At 42.9% G+C, this 19,496-nt stretch overlaps 1 protein-coding gene across 1 annotated transcript in view; it reads right to left on the minus strand.

The window, feature by feature from the left end:
• Nucleotides 1-19,496, minus strand: part of LOC135217300 (GATOR2 complex protein MIOS-A-like) — a 189,681-nt gene that overhangs the window by 116,371 nt on the left and 53,814 nt on the right. The window contains 2 exon segments of the mRNA XM_064253066.1: nt 4,329-4,513; nt 14,773-14,969. Coding sequence (XP_064109136.1) covers nt 4,329-4,513; nt 14,773-14,969 — 382 coding nt within the window.

Here is a 19,496-nt window from a genome sequence, read left to right on the forward strand (position 1 = left end):
ACTTCAGCGAATGGGCTCAGAGCATAGTGTCAAAAGGCCTGGGTTGGAGCTGGTTGACGAACCCACCTCCATCCAGACCTTTCCGTCAACTTCCTTCCAAAGAATTGACAGAGTACGCAAAGGACCTCCTTCAGAAAGGAGCTATAGCAAGAGTCAAGAGATTAAAATTTCAAGCGCTTGTTCAGCGTGCCAAAGAAAGGCTCACAAAAAAAGAAGGGTAATCTTAGACTTGTCCCCGCTTAAACTTAGCCATCCGCTGCGACAAGTTCAAGATGCTCACGATCTCACAGGTGCGGACCTTACTTCCCGTGGGGCCGTCACCACCTCTATCGATCTTACAGACGCCTACTATCATATCCCTATTGCAAGACACTTCCGTCCGTATCTGGGTTTCAAGATAGGAGACCAGGCATTCTCCTTCAAGGTAGTTCCCTTCGGACTCAACGTGGCACCCAGGGTGTTCACGAAACTAGCGGAAGCTGTAGTGCAACATCTCAGATCACAAGGGATTATGGTAGTAGCGTATCTCGACGATTGGTTGATCTGGGCTTCAACAGTCGAGGAATGCAACAGAGCTACACTGAAAGTGATTCAGTTCCTGGAAATATCTAGGCTTCAAGATAAACAGGCCAAGTCAAGACTCACTCCAGGGTCAGACTTTCAGTGGCTGGGCATTCAATGGAATCTATCCTCCCATACTCTGTCGATTCCATCAACCAAAAGGAAAGAAATAGCAAAGTCAGTTCAAGCAATTTCTAAGTCACAAACTGGCGTCAAGGAGAGCTCAGGAGAGGATCCTGGTTCTCTCCAGTTTTGCATCAGTGACGAACGTCTTAATGAAAGCCAAACTGAAAGACCTAACCAGAATCTGGCGCTCACGAGCAAATGTCAGGGCCAGGGACAAACTATCCTCAGTCCCTCTGATTCTAAAGAATCGTCTTCGGCCGTGGGCGAAAGTCAAGAATTTGTCAGTGTCAGTACCCCTTCAGTTCCCTCCACGGGGATACCATCCACACAGACGCGTCCTTAAGCGGTTGGGGAGGGTATTCACAGATCCAAAAGGTTCAAGGAACTTGGTCACCTCAGTTCAGTCAGTTCCATATAAAACGTACTGGAGGCATGGCAGTGTTCTTGACTCTAAAAAGGTTGCGCCCACCAAAGTACTCCCACATAAAGCTAGTTCGGACAGCGCAGTGGTAGTACATTGTATAAACAGAGGAGGCTCCAAGTCACATCATCTAAATCATGTGATGGTAGCCATCTTCTCCCTGGCAGACAAGTTCAGTTGGCATCTCTCCTCCACTCACATAGCTGGAGTGAGGAACGTCATAGCAGACGCGTTATCCCGATCAGTGCCCCTAGAGTCGGAATGGTCACTGGACAAACAGTTCGTTCCAATGGATCCTTCAAAGAGTTCCAGGGCTACAGGTGGATCTCTTCGCATCTCAAGCGAATCACAAAAACTTCCCTGTTATGTAGCCCCCAACCTGGACCCCTCTGGCCTATGCCACGGACGCCCTGGCTCTAGACTGGAACAACTGGGAAGAAGATTTATGTCTTTCCCCCAGTGAATCTTCTTATGAAAGTTTTAAACAAACTCAGGACGTTCAAGGGTCAAGTGGCTCTAGTAGCCCCACAGACTGGCCGAAGAGCAATTGGTATCCCCTAATTCTGGAGCTGGGCCTTCGTCCTCTTCGGATCCCAATCCCAAGCTCTCCCAGTCAGTACAAACGAAGACTGTGTTTCGCTTCCTCAGGGATTCTCAAAACCCTAAACTTTATGGATTTCATGAAGTTTGCGGCAAAAAGAGATGCGAATATTGACCCTCAGAATTATTCTCTTCTTGGAATCCGATAAAAGGGATTCAACTTTGAGACAGTACGATGCTGCTGTCAAAAAGTTAGCAATCTTCCTGAGAGAATCTGATATTAGAATCATGACAGTTAATTCAGCTATATCCTTTTTCAGATCCTTATTTGAAAAAGGTTTAGCAGCTAGCACGATTACGACAAACAAGTCAGCCTTGAAAAAGATATTTCAATTTGGGTTCAACATAGACTTGACGGATTCCTACTTCTCGTCTATTCCTAAGGCATGTGCTAGACTTAGACCTTCTGTAAGGCCTACGTCAGTTTCATGGTTCTTAAACGATGTTCTAAAAACTGGCTTCAGAAACCGATAATGACACATGCTCGTTTATAATGCTCTTAAGGAAAACCCTGTTTTTATTGAGCTTAGCTTCAGGAGCAAGAATTTCAGAAACTGTCGGCTTTATCCAGAGATCCGGATCATATTCAATTCCTTCCCACACAGGGGAAGTACTACTTTCTCCGGAACGTAGCTTTTTAGCAAAGAATGAAGATCCTTTGATGAGGTGGGAACCCATGGAAGGTACTACCCCTTCCACAAGATGTATCTCTTTGCCCAGTTACAACCTTACGAGCCTTTCTGTCCAGGACCTCCTCATCCTCATCGGGTCCCCTCTTTTTTAAGAGGGAAAAAGGTGGTACTTTATCCATTAAAGGCATCAGGCAGCAAATCCTGTACTTTATTAAGCAAGCCAATCCTGACTCTTTCCCGAAAGCACATGATGTTAGGGCAGTAGCCACCTCAATTAATTATTTCCAACACATGAACTTCGATGAGTTGAAAAAGTATACCGGATGGAAATCGCCGACAGTGTTCAAACGCCATTACCTTAAGTCCTTGGAAGCTCTGAAATTTTCAGCAGTAGCAGCGGGAAACATAGTTTCCCCTGATTCTAGTTAATTTGTAGTAGAAGATTCAGTCCTCCTTTCTACCTGCTTCACCCAACAGTTCGTCTATTCCTACCGTGTTCATTTTACATTCACCTGGTGTTTTTAGCTGCTTTTATGATGATGTAGTGGGTGCCCCCTTAGTTTTTGCTAGGGACACTACAGATGATTATGGATTTTGATCTCATGGATGTTACCCCCTTATTTTTATGCTAGGGGATACATCTCATTTATATTGGCTACGGGTTTTGTATATTAAGTCATATGCATTCCTATATATTATTCATTGTTTGGTAATTTTGTTCATTGGACTACTCTAATTGCTATTATATTTTTGATACATGCTTTACACAGATACCATTTTGTTACATGTAAGCCATTTACCTCTGTACATATGTAAATATTACCTATGATAAGAAACATGTTTAGAATTAAGGGTAATTTAAGCATATTTCTATTTTGTAATCACTGTGTATTTGTATCTTTTTAGCAATTATAGTCTTTTTTTTTATATTTACTATATTTTTTATTTGAGACCTATTCTGATTTATTTTATTACTTTTGTTTACAATCTTGTGCTATTTCTCTGGTACGATTTCGCGCAGCGACACGAGCTGAGCCCAGAAAAGGGATTTTGACGTAAGGAAAAATCTATTTCTGGGCGATTGGCTCGTGTCGCCAGCGAAATCCCACCCTACCCATCCCTTCGCCCAAGATTGTCTGCTAACTTCAGGATGGCCACCAGAGGCGCAGCAGTCGGCAGCATGGGATGGAGTAGTAGTAGTACGAGCTGCTCACTCTGTGGGTCGGCTCTCCTCATGGAGGGTTTTGTTGTGGGAGATTTCTATTGGTATTTGGCTCGTGGTAGTGGTCTCACTCGCCTAGTGTTCATACCGACACCCTCTTGGAGGGTGAGCGAGTCAGTTATACTGACCTTTTTCTTTATTTTATTTATTCTCTGGTATGTGTTAGTACATTTACCCTAGAAATAATAGATTAAAGGATATTTCGCTGGCGACACGAGCCAATCGCCCAGAAATAGATTTTTCCTTACGTCAAAATCCCTTAATTAGTCAATCAAACGAATCAATTTTAAAACTTGATCAAAAACACACAAACACACAAGAGTAAAGAGAATATAGAAGCAAACAATTCATGAACTATGAAAGTGCAAAGAAAATTAAAGGTATGAATGGCTGGTAAAAACTGCCTATAGACAAATGCAACAATTGCCACCACAGAAATCATCATCATCATAAACGTTTTTACTTCTTCCTTCCCTTTAAGGGATTGAGAGTTTAATACTATGATCACTGCTGGGAATTTTGGGGATGTGTATCTGCATGTGTAGCACTGACTACTGTATTCTTCCCTGGACTATAATTAGCAATGGGTTAGTGGTGAAACATGCATTCTTTCAATCACAAGACCAGATTATTCACATTACTTAAGAAAACTTTATCTGTATATTTTCCACATCACTATTAAATGACATGAATGACCATTATAATAAAGATAAATGTACTACACTTGGATGTGAGAAAAAAGCTAGCAATAAAGTACTGTACTTACAAATAATCCATATCTTTTCTTAGCTCGAATCATGATGGCAGTAGAAATATCATCCAAGTGAGGATACATTGGATGCTCGTTGTCTACATGTTGCAGCATTTTCTTTCCATTTGTCCATACTAAGGCACTTGTAACAGACCAATTCAAAGTGATTCTCTCGTGAACAACGTTGTCAACCAGTTTACCTGAATCATATGCAATGGATTACCAAATTTTAATTATAGTACTACAAATGCATGCTATGTAACAAGCAAATTACAGGTCCCAATATGAATTATGTAATCTAAACCAGAGAGAGAGAAAAAAAGAATGCATTAATACATGCTCATTTTAAAAATATCAAGACCTCTTCTAAATAGTAAAAAGTTTTTTTCATTCAAACCCAATAGTTGTTTCGCAAACAGATGTAGAATAGCTAAGAGTCAATGTTCACACATGCTTGCCTTTAATCCACTAGCAGAAAAATGATATTGTTATAATACAATAAAGTTTCATACATACTTACCTGGCAGATATATACATAGCTAAGACTCCGTCGTCCCCGACAGAAATTCAAATTTCGCGCCACTCGCTACCGGTAGGTCAGGTGATCTACCTGCCTGCCCTGGGCGGCAGGACTAGGAAAACCATTCCCGTTTTCTATCATATTTTCTCTCTTCCCACCTGTCTCTGCGGGGAGGCTGGGTGGGCCATTAATCGTATCTATCTGCCAGGTAAGTATGTAGAAACTTTATTGTATTATAACAATATCATTTTCATACAATGAACTTACTGTCAGATATATACATAAACTGATTGGCAACCTTTGGGGTGGAGGGTCAGAGACAGCTAATATGGAATAGACAGGTAAACAACATATGTTGTAGGTATAAAAGAAAAAACCTTGGTTCCTACCTGATAGGTGGTAGACTTCGTGGCTGTAGCCCGGTAGTCTGCATCACCTCAAGACTTTAGCGAGATATTAGATCTATGGCTAGAGTTCTTGTGGGTCTGTCGATGGGTATAAGAACCGCTTACTCGGCAGAGCCTAAAAGGACTTGTCAATGGGTACTGGACCACTTCTATGACAACACACCTTGTGAAGGAGCAATAACCAATCCCGACCACTGATCCTAACCACCATGTTAGTATATAGAATTGCTCTGAGTTATCCCCGAACTCATAAACAAACAACCATAACTCGAAACGAAAAAAACTCATTTATACAAAAATTCTCAAAAAAAAAAAATTTTAAATACTCCCCTAAAAGATATCACAAGAGTTCCTTACTGAACAACAGTGACTGTCCGCCAGTGCAGCACCAAGTCCTCTTTGTCAGCAGGAATCTAGAACATATCTAGTAGAAGGTATGTACAAATTTAAGGATTGGTGTTTGCTCCCGTACCCAGTATTGTATCCGCCGATACAAATGGTCCCAGAGAAAAACATTTCTCGTAGGTCACGCGAACGTCTTTAAGATAGTGAGATGCAAAACTGAATTGCACCTCCAATATGTCGTGTCAATGATTTTCTTTAATGACATATTCTTCTGAAAAGAGAGAGAGACGTCGCCACTGCTCTAACTTCATGGGATTTTACTCTAAAGCGGAAAAGAGTCGTCAGGACAGAACTTGTGAGCATCCGTAATGACGCTCCTAATGAAGAAAGATAATGCGTTCTTAGACATGATTCTTGTGGGGTCCTCAATCGAACACCAAAGACTTTGTCTAGAGCCTCCCATTGTTTCTTTCTTGTAAGAAGAACTTCAAGGCTCTTACCGGGCAAAGAGACCTCTCTGTTTCTCCCTCCCTACTAGACTCGATAAGCCTTTGATCTCGAATCTCTTGGGCCAGGGATTCGATGGATTTTCATTCTTCGCTAGAAACAGAGTTCTAAACGAGCAAAAGGCCGAGTCTTTGTTAAAGCCGACTTCATCTTCTAGGGCATGAAGTTCGCCCAACTCTTTTGGCTGTCGCCAAAGATAGGAGAAACAAGCATTTTTTTCTGTTATATACCTGAACGAAGCTACGTTGGGGAGGCTCAAAATCTGTCCGACGAAAGGAACTGAGAACTACGTCCAGGTCCAGCTGGGTGGAGTTAGTTCCTTCGATTTTGTCGTTTCAAACGATCTAATCAAGTCGTGCAGATCTTTATTGTCAGCAATGTCTAGGCCTCTGTTTCTAAATACTGCCGACAGCATGCTCCTGTATCCTTTGATTGTCGATACAGACAAATGAGAGACCTCTCTCAAGAACACAGGAAATCGGCGATTTTTCGGTTATAGAGGTACTGGAGGAGACAACTTCTTAGACTTGCACCACCTTCTGATACCTCCCACTTCGACTGATAGACTTGTCTAGTGGAAGCTTCTGCGGGCTCTAGCGATAGCGCTTGCAGCTTCGCAAGAAAACCCCCCCTCGCTCTGACAAGTCTTTCGATAGTCGAAAGGCAGTCAGAGCGGAGGAGAGAGGGGCGACGAGGGGGGGTTTTGATTGAAACCTCTCGAAGTGTGGCTGTCTGAAGAAGATCCATCCTTGTTTTTTTGGAAGGGATCTTGGGAAGTCTACTGGTCCACTCCAGCACCTCTGCAAACCAATCTTGTGCTGGCCCAAAACGGGGCTATCAGGGGTCATCCTTGTCCCGTTGGACGCTACGAACTTTCTCAACACTTGTCCCAGGATCTTGAAAGGGGGGAAAGCGTACACGTCCACATGAGGACCAGTCCAGCAGGAAGGCGTCGACCACGAGAGCTCTTGGGTTCTTCCACCACTGAACAAAAGACTTCCAGCCTTTTGGAAAGGAATGTGGCGAACAGATCTACGTGAGGAGTGCCCCAGAGATCCCAAAGACTCTGACACACCTCTGAATGAAGAGTCCATTCTGTGTGAAGGACCTGGCTCTCCTGCTCAGTCTGTCCGCCCTGATGTTTCTCGTCCCCTGAACAAATCTTGTTAGGAGGGCGATGTTTCTTTGTGAGGCCCAAATTAGCAGATCTCTTGCTATCTCGTAGAGCGACACTGAGTGTTGCCTCCTCCCTGCTTCCGAAGTGTAGGACAGGGCTGTAGTGTTGTCCACATTCACTTGGACCACACTGTTCGTCACAAAGGGTTCGAAGAACTTAGCGCTAAGTGAACTGCTAGAAGTTTTTCTTTGCAATTTATGTGCCAGGACACCTGTGCTGCCTTCCAGGTGCCTGACACTTCTCTCGGTCCTAGTGTTGCTCCCCCCACCCTTCTCCGATGCGTCGGAATACAACACTCGGTTTGGGTTCGGAACTTCCAGAGAAATTCCCTTGTTTCTCTTTTAGAGGGACAACCACCATTGCGGTGTGGTTTCATCTCCCTTGGAAGGAGAAAACTGTCGGAGAGAAGTCCCGTCTTCCAGTTCCACGATCTCCTTAGGAAAAACTGAAGAGGGCGAAGATGTAGTCTTCCTAGAGGAAAGAACTGTTCGAGCGAGGAAAAGGTGCCTAGTAGGCTTAACCATTCCTCGCCGAAAGTAACGTTCTTTCCTAAGAAGAGAGAGACTTTTTCCAAGCCTCTCCACGATTCTCTCTTGCGAAGGAAATACTCGAAAACCCCAGAGAATCCATCTGAATCCCCAGATAGACCAAGTTCTGTCTGGGAATACAGCTGTGACTTCTCGAGGTTCACGAGGTAGTCCCAACGCCTTTATCAGGTCTAGGGTCAAAAGAAAGGTCCTCCAAACACTGTCTCTCTGTTCTGGCCCTGATGAGCCAATCGTCCAAATATAGAGAGATGTTGACGCCTTTGAGGTGAAGAAACCTCGCCACATTCTTCATCAGGCTCGTGAAGACCTGAAGGCGCTTGTGGATAGGCCGAAAAACACAAGGCCCTGAACTGAAAGATCCTTCCCCCCGTCATGAAACGGAGGTACTTCTTCGACGAAGGGTGAATCGGGACATGAAAATAGGCGTCCTGGAGATCCAGCGACACCATCAATCTCCTTGACGTAACGCCGCAAGGACTGAGGCCGAAGGTCTCCATAGAGAACTTCTCCTTTCAAACGAACTTGTTCAGAGCGCTGAACATCTAGAACTGGTCTCCAGCCCCCCGAGGCTTTCGCAACCAGGAAAAGCCGATTGTAAAACCCCGGAGAGTTTGCTTGCTCAGAACAGTTTCTTATAGGCTCTTTTGTCCCACATTTGATTCACCATCAGACGAAGAGTATCCCTCAGTACAGGGTCCCTGTATCTGGCTGACAGTTCCCGCGGAATGGTCGTTAGTGGAGGACTGTCTTGGAAGGGGATAAGATATCCCTTCCTGATTATGGACATGGAAGAGGCGTCTGAGTTTATGAGTGACCAGGCGTCTGCAAATTCGAGAAGCCTGGCCCCCACTGGTGTTTGGAGGCTGTCTGTCTCACTTCCCTTTCTTAAAGGGACGGGAAGGAGCCTTACCTCTCCTCTCAAGACCTCTTCTCTTAGAGGTAGCTCTGGAGAGAGGCCCTCCTCGAAAGGGCTGAACCGTAGAAGTCGGTCCTTTCTTGTCAACAGAAACAAGAGGTCTCTTCTTCCTTGCAGTTTGCAGGAGAAGATCCTGAGTCGCCTTCTCAGTCAGTGATCGAGAAATGTCCTTCACTAAACTGAGAAGGAAACAGGAAGTCAGACATGGGAGTGAAAACCAGGGCTGCTCTCTGTGAGAGAAGAAACCGCCTTGGTAGGAATGAACTAAAAATACTCCTCTTCTTAAGGAGTACTGCTCCGAAAAGAGAGGAGATTTCTCCCGATCCGTCTTGTACCGCATTGTCAATACAAGCAAGAATACTGAGAATGACTTCGGGGTCAAGACCATCCGAGTCATGAGCTTTCTTAGACATCACCCCAAGGGACCAGTCTAGGAAATTAAACACTTCCAAAATATGGAAGAGTCCCTTGAGGAGATGATCCGTCTCCGAAATAGCCCAAGACACGCGAGCTCCATTCAAGCGTGTCTCCTTGACGAGTCAACCAAGGTTGAAAAGTCCGCTTCGGCTGCCGCTGGAAGAGAAAGGCCCATGTTCTCCCCACCCAGTTTTCGGTACCAGAAACCTCTCTTGCCAGAAAGTATGGCTGGAGGCATACAGAAGGTGGTCCTGGCCCAGATCCTTCTTAGACAACATCCATTTGTTCTAAGGAGCTGAAGCGCTCTCTTCATAGAGATCGTAGGTCTCATCTTCAACGACCGACGAAGACTTAGGCACAGTCGCACTCGAAAAACAGTGATCGAGGCGAAGGAGGAGTGGCAGGAGTTAAAGAATCTCCGTATTCTCGTAAAGAAAGGTCAGTTAGAACTTTATAGTTCGAGACTCCTTCTCTCCCGTCACCCTCTTCTTCCGAATCTCCTTCTCTACCTTGGGAGAATCGGCCTGAAAAACGAGAGGATCTTCATCCCGTCTCTCTCTACTGGTGACAAAACTCCTACTAGGAGAGGGGCCTCATAGAGTGAACCGACTCTCTCTCACGGTCTAAAAGAAGTCTCGTGTCTGCTTGACTTCTCGTGCCTGAACAGCTCCTCGCGCTTGGCTGGCGCCTCGCGCTTGTTCTGGCGCCTCGCGCTTGGCTGGCGCTTCACGCTTGGCTGGAGCGTGTAGCCTGGCTGGCATCTCGCGCCTGGCTGACGTCTCGCGCTGTCTGGCGCCTCACGCAACTCCTCGCGCCGGCTGGCGCCTCGCGCCTGGCTGAATCCTCGCGCTTGGCTGAATCTCACGCCTAACTGGCGCCTCGCGCCTGGCTGGCGCTTCAGGCCTGAGCGTCATGATCTCGAGCAACTCGCTCGGAAAGATCCTGACGTTTATACGACTCTTCTTGCCTGGAAGACGTCCTATGTCTGGCGGACGCTTCACGTCTGGCTGGAGAAAGAAGACGAGACTTCTTAATAGGAAGTCTAGCGTCCTTCTTGCGATCCCACCCTTGAAAGAACTCCACCAAAGAGGCAATCTGCTCTTGAACTGCAAGCAAAATCCTCTTGGAAGCCACCCCAGCGTCCTCTTCAATAGAAGAAGCAGGAGAACTCGAAGGAGTGCGATCATCAAATACATCTCTAGGAGGCGTCGAAACCAGCTTAGCCTTCTTGATAGAAGAAGGAGCTTCCTCCGAGAAGCGCTCCGGGCTCGAGTCGAAGCGCGCTCTTTCAATGCCTTTTCAGTGGCCTAGAAAGATCCGAGTCCTTCCACCCTCGTTTAGGTGAAGGAGAACCGGACGACGAGAAACAATCTCGTAGGACGCTTCTATTTGAGCGGTCCTGAGCAGACTGTAACGAAACAGAACCTGCTGAAGGGACGCCTGACCGTTGGGGATTCCCCACAACCTCCGTACGACTTTCGACTTTCCTACTCCTCTGGGTATGTGAGTTTGGAAGAGGTCTAGGCCTGGGAGCATCGCAGGGACGGTCAGACACCCCCTCCACAACACTGGGAACACTCACTTCACTTTGTAATCACAATCACTAGCCTTACCTTGCATGGCCGCCATCTTTGTCTTCATTTTACGAAGAGTAGCCTTCAGATTGGCGATTTCAGAAGCCGAATCCGAATGCAAAGCCTGTGAGGATTCAGATACATAGGGAGAATCATATTCATTAACAAAAGGAGAGTTAGACTCAGAAAAAGGCTCAATAGGCCTTGTATCACACTCTTTTGTGGCAGCCCGTCTAATCCTATCCCTCTCTAACTTCTTCAAGTAAGAGTTAGAGTCTTCCATTCATTAGCATCCAACTTTCACACTCAATACAGGTGTTAGCCAAAGAAACAGTCGAACCCCCTACATTTACGACATACAGTGTGAGGATCAACCGAAGCCTTCGGTATCCTCACCTTGCAGCCTACATTCACACACACTCTCACACTAACACTTGAATCAGACATTCTATTAGAAAAATCTCAAAAGCAAGTCCAAATCCAGTCCACAGTAGCGAATGCCAAAACAACGATCCAGTACGTCACCAAGAAATCCAATAAAGATGATCAATAAAGTCTTGAAAAGCGAATTCCAGTCAGGAGGTAGTAACAACAATGTTGATACCACCGGCGACAGAGAAAATATGATAGAAAACGGGAATGGTTCCTAGTCCTGCCGCCCAGGGCAGGCAGGTAGATCACCTGACCTACCGGTAGTGAGTGGCGCGAAATTTGAATTTCTGTCGGGGACGACGGAGTCTTAGCTATGTATATATCTGACAGGTAAGTTCATTGTATGAAAATAATATTTCCCTCAGAATTTTTCTCTCACAACCATCGACTGATGTATCACAAACAAAAAAGATGTAATACTAATAGAATATACAGAATGCTACTGTGGGCCTCAACAGGGAAAGCAGCCCAGTACAGAAATAAAAACTGAAAAGTTTGAACTATAAGAGAAAGAAAGAAGGATAAAAAGAAAAATGAGATAAGAAAGTAATACACAATACATTAGTATAAGTTTAAGTACAGAGCATAATCTTCTTCTCAGCTTCAACCCATTTTTATGTGGGATCGGCGTTATGAATTAGCCGTCTCCATCGATTTCTGTTCTGTGCATTGTTCTCAATAGCTTTACATAACATATCTTCCCTATACAATCACACCTTATTTCTTGGTCTTCCCTTCTTCCTTCTACCCCGCACTTCCATCTCCATTGCATGTCTTTCAACAAGACGTTCCTCTCTTTGTAACAGGTGTCCATACCATTGAAGCCTTCCCTCTATATTTTCTAATACTATCTTCCCTTGTTACTCCCAACATTCATTTCAACATTCCCATTTCTGCTACATCCATCTTCTCCTCTGTTTCCCTCATACTTGCTGTTTTTGTTCCATCTGTGTCTGACCACCATCCTATGAAACTTTCCCTTCAGTTTCAGAGGAACCTTCTTGTCACAGAGGACCTCTGATGCAGACCTCCAGTTATTCCATCCTGCCTGAATTCGGTGCCTTACCTCTTGGTCCATGCTTCCACTATCCTCTAATATGAGACCCCAAGTACTAGAACTTCTGTACTCTCTTTATTTCTTCCCAATCCAATCTTATGCTATTTCCACCATCCTCAGTAATACTGGAACACACACATTTGCTTTTTGATCATCTCATTCCTCTCTCTCCTCAAGTGCTGCTTTTCACCTCTCCAACCTCCCCTCCAACTCCTCCCTCCTCTCTGAACACAACACAATGTCATCTGCATATAATATGCACCATGGCACTGCTTCTCTAACATCCTTGGTCATTACATCCATCACAATGTTGAAGATGAATGGACTAGGTGCCGACCCCTGGTGTAATCCAACTCCTATCTCAAATCCATCTGTCTCTCCAACACTATGAATACCAGATGCATGTCTATTTTTTCTCTGAAATTCTCCATCAGCTGCCTTATACAAAATACTCCATCTGTTGTGCCGCTTCCCTCCATAAATCCTAATGTTCTTTTCATAGTCTCACTTCCCTTCTCGGCCTGCCATCTATTATTCTTTCTAAAATCTTCGTGCGAGACATTAGTTTGATACCTCTATAATTGCATTCCCGAACATCACCTTTACCTTTAAATATTAGGTATCAATATGCTTTCCTGACAATCTTCTGTTATCTTTGCCTGCTCAAATATTTTTACCATCAGATCATACAAGATGTCTACCCCTCCCTCCCCTAAGGCTTTCCAAACTTACACTGGGATTAAGTCAGGTCCTGTTGCCTTCCCATTCCTTATTCTTTTTAAGGCTCGTATAACTTCATCCCTACCAATCCCCCATTACAATTCCCATGTTTACTTGTCCATCCTCTCTTACAAGTCTTTCATTTTCTTCATTTAACAGTTGCTCGAATTACTCTTTCCATCTTTTCAGGATGTCTCCTTCCTTTTTTATGATCTTACCATTCCTATCTTTCATTTGCTTAATATGGGTGATGTCCTTCGTTCTTTTATTTCTTACTTTTGAACAGTTTGGGCATCTTACTCAACCCTTCCTTGGTTTCCAGTTCAGTATAAACCTCTTCATATGCCCTTGCCTTAGCTTGAGCTACCACCCTTTTTCCTTCTTTGTTTCCTTCTCTTAATCTTTCTCTGTCCTCCTCCAACTGCAACAGAACATAATAAACTGCTGAAATACTAGAAAGTATTATAGCCACCACTTACGGACAGTTGGGCAAGAAATAACCGATACCTAGAAAAACACAATCAGTAATATGAAATACCTCGGATATTACCAAACAAATTAAGTGAAGTAAGAAATACCAATATACTATGCTATCAATAAGCATACAACCACCCACCTTACTGACTTCTTTTTGGTGGTCACAGTGTCAAAAATTATGGTATAAAAAAAAAAAAAACATAAAAATTATAAATATACCCGAATTAGGCACAAGTAAAAGAATAGAGTGATAGTCACTGACACAGCAAAAGATATATACTTGCAGGAAGGATGGCAAACCCACCCAATAAGTTTCTACTACACTCTCTGGCAAGTAAAGAAAAAATGGAACTCGAATAGTAGCCATATAAAGAAAGAAACAAAAGGATTAAGTAGAATAAAAGTTTATAAAGAGACGTTCCCAAACCTTCAAAAATGTTTGTACATCAGCTTTTCCCTTCATGGGGTTTGACATGGAATGAGTTTTAACTACTCTCTTATGTCCTGTTCTTTAGGTCTTTACCTACTTGCTTTTCCTGTAATTTCCTATGCTACTTCATCCTGTTACTTTCCTGGCTACTATAGTTCTAACCAACTGTGTCTCATCCTTTCTCATTTTATGTACAAAATATCTAATCTTACTGAGATCTCAAGTCATATTTCCCACTTTTTGATACATCTCTATACCAATTCCTCATTCATTACTTGATCTTTCCAAACTATTCTTGCCAAAAATCCTAACATCCTATCACCACATCTTTTCAAAATTTCCAATTTTGTTATCAGTTTGGTCGTTTCCACTGCACAGCAATACATATCTCTTGTAACCAAAACTCACACAGCAAAGCTGTGGATATTCTAACGGCTATGTTGTCTGTCAGTACCAAAGAATTTCGAACACTAAGGATAGTTATTACCTACTGATGAGTCATGGTCCTACACATATGATTAGTCACTTTAAAACTTCTGCTTCTTATGTCTACAAGACATGAATATGCAAGTCTACAGACAATCAGACCATGAATGAGGGCACTACATGATTGATGAGTTTGTGATGAAAAAATGCTCAAAACCATTTAAAAGTTTTCTTACATGCAAAACTTATCTCTCATTTTCCATACGTCAACACACAGTGAAATATAACTACCCAGAATCTATTGATAAACTGTGGATGAAGCCAAATTTTACTACTGTACAGCTTAATTACTCAGGTTTCAACATTATACACATCATCAAAGTTATTTTCTATCTAGAAACAATACACATGACAAATACTTTAACCAATACCATACATATTTCATTTATTCCTTATGCCACCATACAGTTTAATATCAAAATTTGATGAAACTGTAAAAAATTCACCTGTATAAGATGCAGTTATGATTCTGTTTTCATGTGTGGGATGCCAGGAGAATGCTGATATGAAATTACTTTGATCAGGGGTAATAACTCTTGTGATGACTGCTGGTTCTTGATCTTCCCCACCAACAATATAATTCAATATGTCATGAATTCGAACTGCAGAACTATCTTTTCCTAATGAACCCAACAAACTTGCTCTGCAAATATATAGAGGAAAAGATCAACATTATATGTGGGATTTTATGTGACTCTCTCTCTCTCTCTCTCTCTCTCTCTCTCTCTCTCTCTCTCTCTCTCTCTCTCTCTCTCACACACACACACACACATATATACGCACATATATATATGTATTCGCGTTCTCCAGATTCAAGGACTCACTGATTCGCGGATTTTTCGCTGGACCTTATCTACCCATTATTTGCAGAGAATTCGCCTATTCGCGGGATTTTCCGTCGATAAATAACCACTAATTAGTGTATTTTTATGTTATTTTCATGCCTCAATACATGATTTACTAATTTTCAAATATTAATATTAATGTAAAGACCAATCACTTCAATAAAGAAAATACTACAGTGAATTAGTAAGATTTTAGTTCTTTCGAACTCCAGGTCTCTCTCTCTCTCTCTCTCTCTCTCTCTCGTCCCTCTCTCTCTCTCTCTCTCTCTCTCTCCTCTTTTACTGAGACGAGAGATTTTTTATCGGTACACATATGTATAATAATGTTTATTAACTATTTTTCATATAATAATAATAACTATAACTAAGATAATAATATAATATATAATAATAATAATAATAATTAATAATAATGAATAATAATAATAATAATAATAATCAATAAATTAATAAATAATAACTAATGAATAAATAATAATAATAAATAATAATAATAATAATAAATATAATAATAATAATAATAATAATAATAATAATAAGAATAATAATAATAATAATATAATAATAATAATAATAATAATAATAATACTAATAATAATAATTAAATAACGTTGCTCCCATCTGGTAGCTTTATCCCTTCAGTTCTCGTTACTTTGCCTTTTTGTATGTTGACTAAGGCGCATTTTTCTATTCCAAACTCCATCCTGATATCCCTAGATACAATCCTTACAGTCTGGATTAGGGTATCTATTTCCTTGATGCTTTTACCATACAGCTTGATGTCGTCCATGAACATCAGATGGTTGATTCTGTTGCCTCTTTCTTGAGTTGGTACCCGGCATCCATCTTCTGTAGTACTTTTGTCATGGGAATCATGGCTACTACGAAGAGTAGTGGGGACAGTGAGTCGCCCTGGAAGATCCCTCTCTCCTGATATTAACCTCTGCTAGTCTTATTCCCAGAGCTTGTAAGTATTGTATTCCAGTTGCGCATTGTATTTTGAGGAAGTGATGGTGTTTTCCTCTGCCCCATATATTTTCAGGCATTCTATTAGCCATGTGTGTGGTATCATGTCGAAGGCTTTCTTATAGTCTATCCATGCCATGCTTAGGTTGTTTTCCTTCTCCTACTGTTCTTCATTACCATTTGTCTATCAGGAGCTGGTCTTTTTTGTGCCCCTACACTTCCTTCTGCAGCCTTTCTGTGGTGGGGGATGGTGTTTCTCCTCTAGGTAGTTTGTATAGCCTTTCACTGATGATACCTGTTAGTAACTTCCACATTATTGGTAGACAGGTGATAGGCCTGTAGTTACTGGCTATATTTCCCTTACTCTTGCCTGCCTTTTTGTACTAAGGATGTTCTTCCTGTGGTCATCCATTTGGGTGCATGGTGATTTGAGATACAATGCTGGAGTTGTTCTGCTATTCGTGGGTGTAGGGCCTTGAAGTTTTTGAGCCAGTATCCATGGACTTCATCGGGACCTGGGGCTTTCCAGTTTGGCATTTTCTTTAGTTGGTGTCTGACTGTGTCTGTCGTGATCTCTGTGAATCTTTGTTTTATTCTCCCTGTTTCTTCTTCCTTGACTTCCTGGAGCCATGTTGCATGTTTGTCGTGTGATACCGGATGCTCCATATGTTTTACCAGAGTCTCTTACTTGGTTCGGCTTCAGGAATTTCTTGGTGGTTGTCTTCCCCTCTAAGTTGGCTGTATAGTCTTTTCTGGTTGGTTGCGAATAGTTTGTTCTGTTGGTATCCCTTATTCCTGTTCATGTACCGTTGGATCTTAGGTGCTTTGGTCCTTAAGCCTCTGTTTTTACATCTTCTATTGTGTTGTTTAGTCCCCTCTCTTGTACTTTGTATTTCTCGTTTGAGTTCCTCCCTTGTTTTCTTGCTTCTTAGCCTTTTTTCTGCCATCTCTTTTCAGTTTACTCAAGTCAGATCTCATCACCATGATTTGCTTTTCCAGGCGCCTTTTCCAAGGAGGTTGCTGTTTTGGTTTCTGTTGGGTTGGTTGTGCTGGTGTGGTGGTTGTTTCGAATCCCCATCAGTTCTGCTACTAATCTTGCTCCTGCATATGTCAAGTTATTTGTTCTGTGATATGGTGGTGTGTATTATGCCCATTACTTCATTGACCTCACTTGTTTTCTCCCTTAATTTCTTGGTGTTGTAGGCTTTCATGGAGGGGATCTTTATTCTCTCTGTATCTGGCTCCATCCATTGTCTAATCTTTTCTATCCCATTCCGTCCTCTCTGTTACTCGTCGGTGTTTCTTCGTGTCGTTGTTTGATACCTCATCCTCCCTGTCGTCTTCTGTGGCATCGTCTCTCAGTTCGTCTTCGTGTAACTCGTTGTCGTGTGACATTTCCCTTTTCAGTTCTTCTCTTTCTGTGGGGGGGGAGAGCCAGTTCTTTTTCTTTATGTTCCTTACTTGTCTGCCAGCCTCTGCTCTGTTTGGGGGTGTTCCTCTCATTCCAGATGTTGACCAATCTTCTTCTATATCCTCTCTCCGTCGGGTTGCTTTCGATGTAGCATCTCCATATTTCCTTATTTTCTTCTCTTGTCCATTTCTTCCTTTTTGCCTCTGTAGCTCCAATCTCAGGCTGTTGATTATTGTCGTTGTGGTGATCAGTTGCTGGATGACGACCTCCAAGTACCTGACCGTCTTCCCCTTCAATTGGGTTGAATACCTGGTTGCCGGACGAAGCTCCTCTGTTGCCAGAGGTTCCATTTACGTCGTTGTCGTTTATTCCTTCATTTCTTTCCATCATTGCTGAGTTTTGCTATTTAACCCATAGCTGGACCCTACCCCATCAGGGATAGGTACTCATTTACAGCTGAGTAGACTGAGGAAATTATGGTAAAGATCCTTTCCCAAGGGATCAACGCCGAGGAAAGCGGTCACCCATCCAACGACTGACCAGCCACTATGTTGCTTAACTTGACTTAAGTCTGTTGACGACCTAACCCACTCCTCCACGGCGCCACGGGAGCAACATCAAACACATAGATGAGACAGGATACAAATACCTGGGAATAATGGAAGGAGGGGATATAAAACACCAAGAGATGAAGGACACGATCAGGAAAGAATATATGCAGAGAATCAAGGCGATACTCAAGTCAAAACTCAACGGCGGAAATATGATAAAAGCCATAAACACATGGGCAGTGCCAGTAATCAGATACAGCGCAGGAGTAGTGGAATGGACGAAGGCAGAACTCCGCAGCATAGATCAGAAAACCAGGAAACATATGACAATACACAAAGCACTACACCCAAGAGCAAATACGGACAGACTATACATAACACGAAAGGAAGGAGGGAGAGGACTACTAAGTATAGAGGACTGCGTAAACATCGAGAACAGAGCACTGGGGCAATATCTGAAAACCAGTGAAGACGAGTGGCTAAAGAGTGCATAGGAAGAAGGACTGATAAAAGTAGACGAAGACCCAGAAATATACAGAGACAGGAGAAAGACAGACAGAACAGAGGACTGGCACAACAAACCAATGCACGGACAATACATGAGACAGACTAAAGAACTAGCCAGCGATGACAATTGGCAATGGCTACAGAGGGGAGAGCTAAAGAAGGAAACTGAAGGAATGATAACAGCGGCACAAGATCAGGCCCTAAGAACCAGGTATGTTCAAAGAGCGATAGACGGAAATAACATCTCTCCCATATGTAGGAAGTGCAATACGAAAAATGAAACCATAAACCACATAGCAAGTGAATGCCCAGCACTTGCACAGAACCAGTACAAAAAGAGGCATGATTCAGTAGCAAAAGCCCTCCACTGGAGCCTGTGCAAGAAACATCAGCTACTTTGCAGTAATAAGTGGTACGAGCACCAACCTGAAGGAGTGATAGAAAACGATCAGGCAAAGATCCTCTGGGACTATGGTATCAGAACGGATAGGGTGATATGTGCAAACGAGACCAGACGTTGACGTTGATTGACAAAGTCAAGAAGAAAGTATCACTCATTGATGTCGCAATACCATGGGACACCAGAGTTGAAGAGAAAGAGAGGGAAAAAATGGATAAGTATCAAGATCTGAAAATAGAAATAAGAAGGATATGGGATATGCCAGTGGAAATCGTACCCATAATCATAGGAGCACTAGGCACGATCCCAAGATCCCTGAAAAGGAATCTAGAAAAACTAGTAGCTCCAGGACTCATGCAGAAGAGTGTCATCTTAGAAACGGCACACATAGTAAGAAAAGTGATGGACTCCTAAGGAGGCAGGATGCCAACCGGACCCGGAACCCCACACTATAAATACCACCCAGTCGAATTGGGAGGGACTGTGATAA

Source organism: Macrobrachium nipponense, chromosome 7 (assembly GCF_015104395.2).
Source record: "Macrobrachium nipponense isolate FS-2020 chromosome 7, ASM1510439v2, whole genome shotgun sequence".
Classification (NCBI taxonomy): Eukaryota; Metazoa; Arthropoda; class Malacostraca; order Decapoda; family Palaemonidae; genus Macrobrachium; species Macrobrachium nipponense.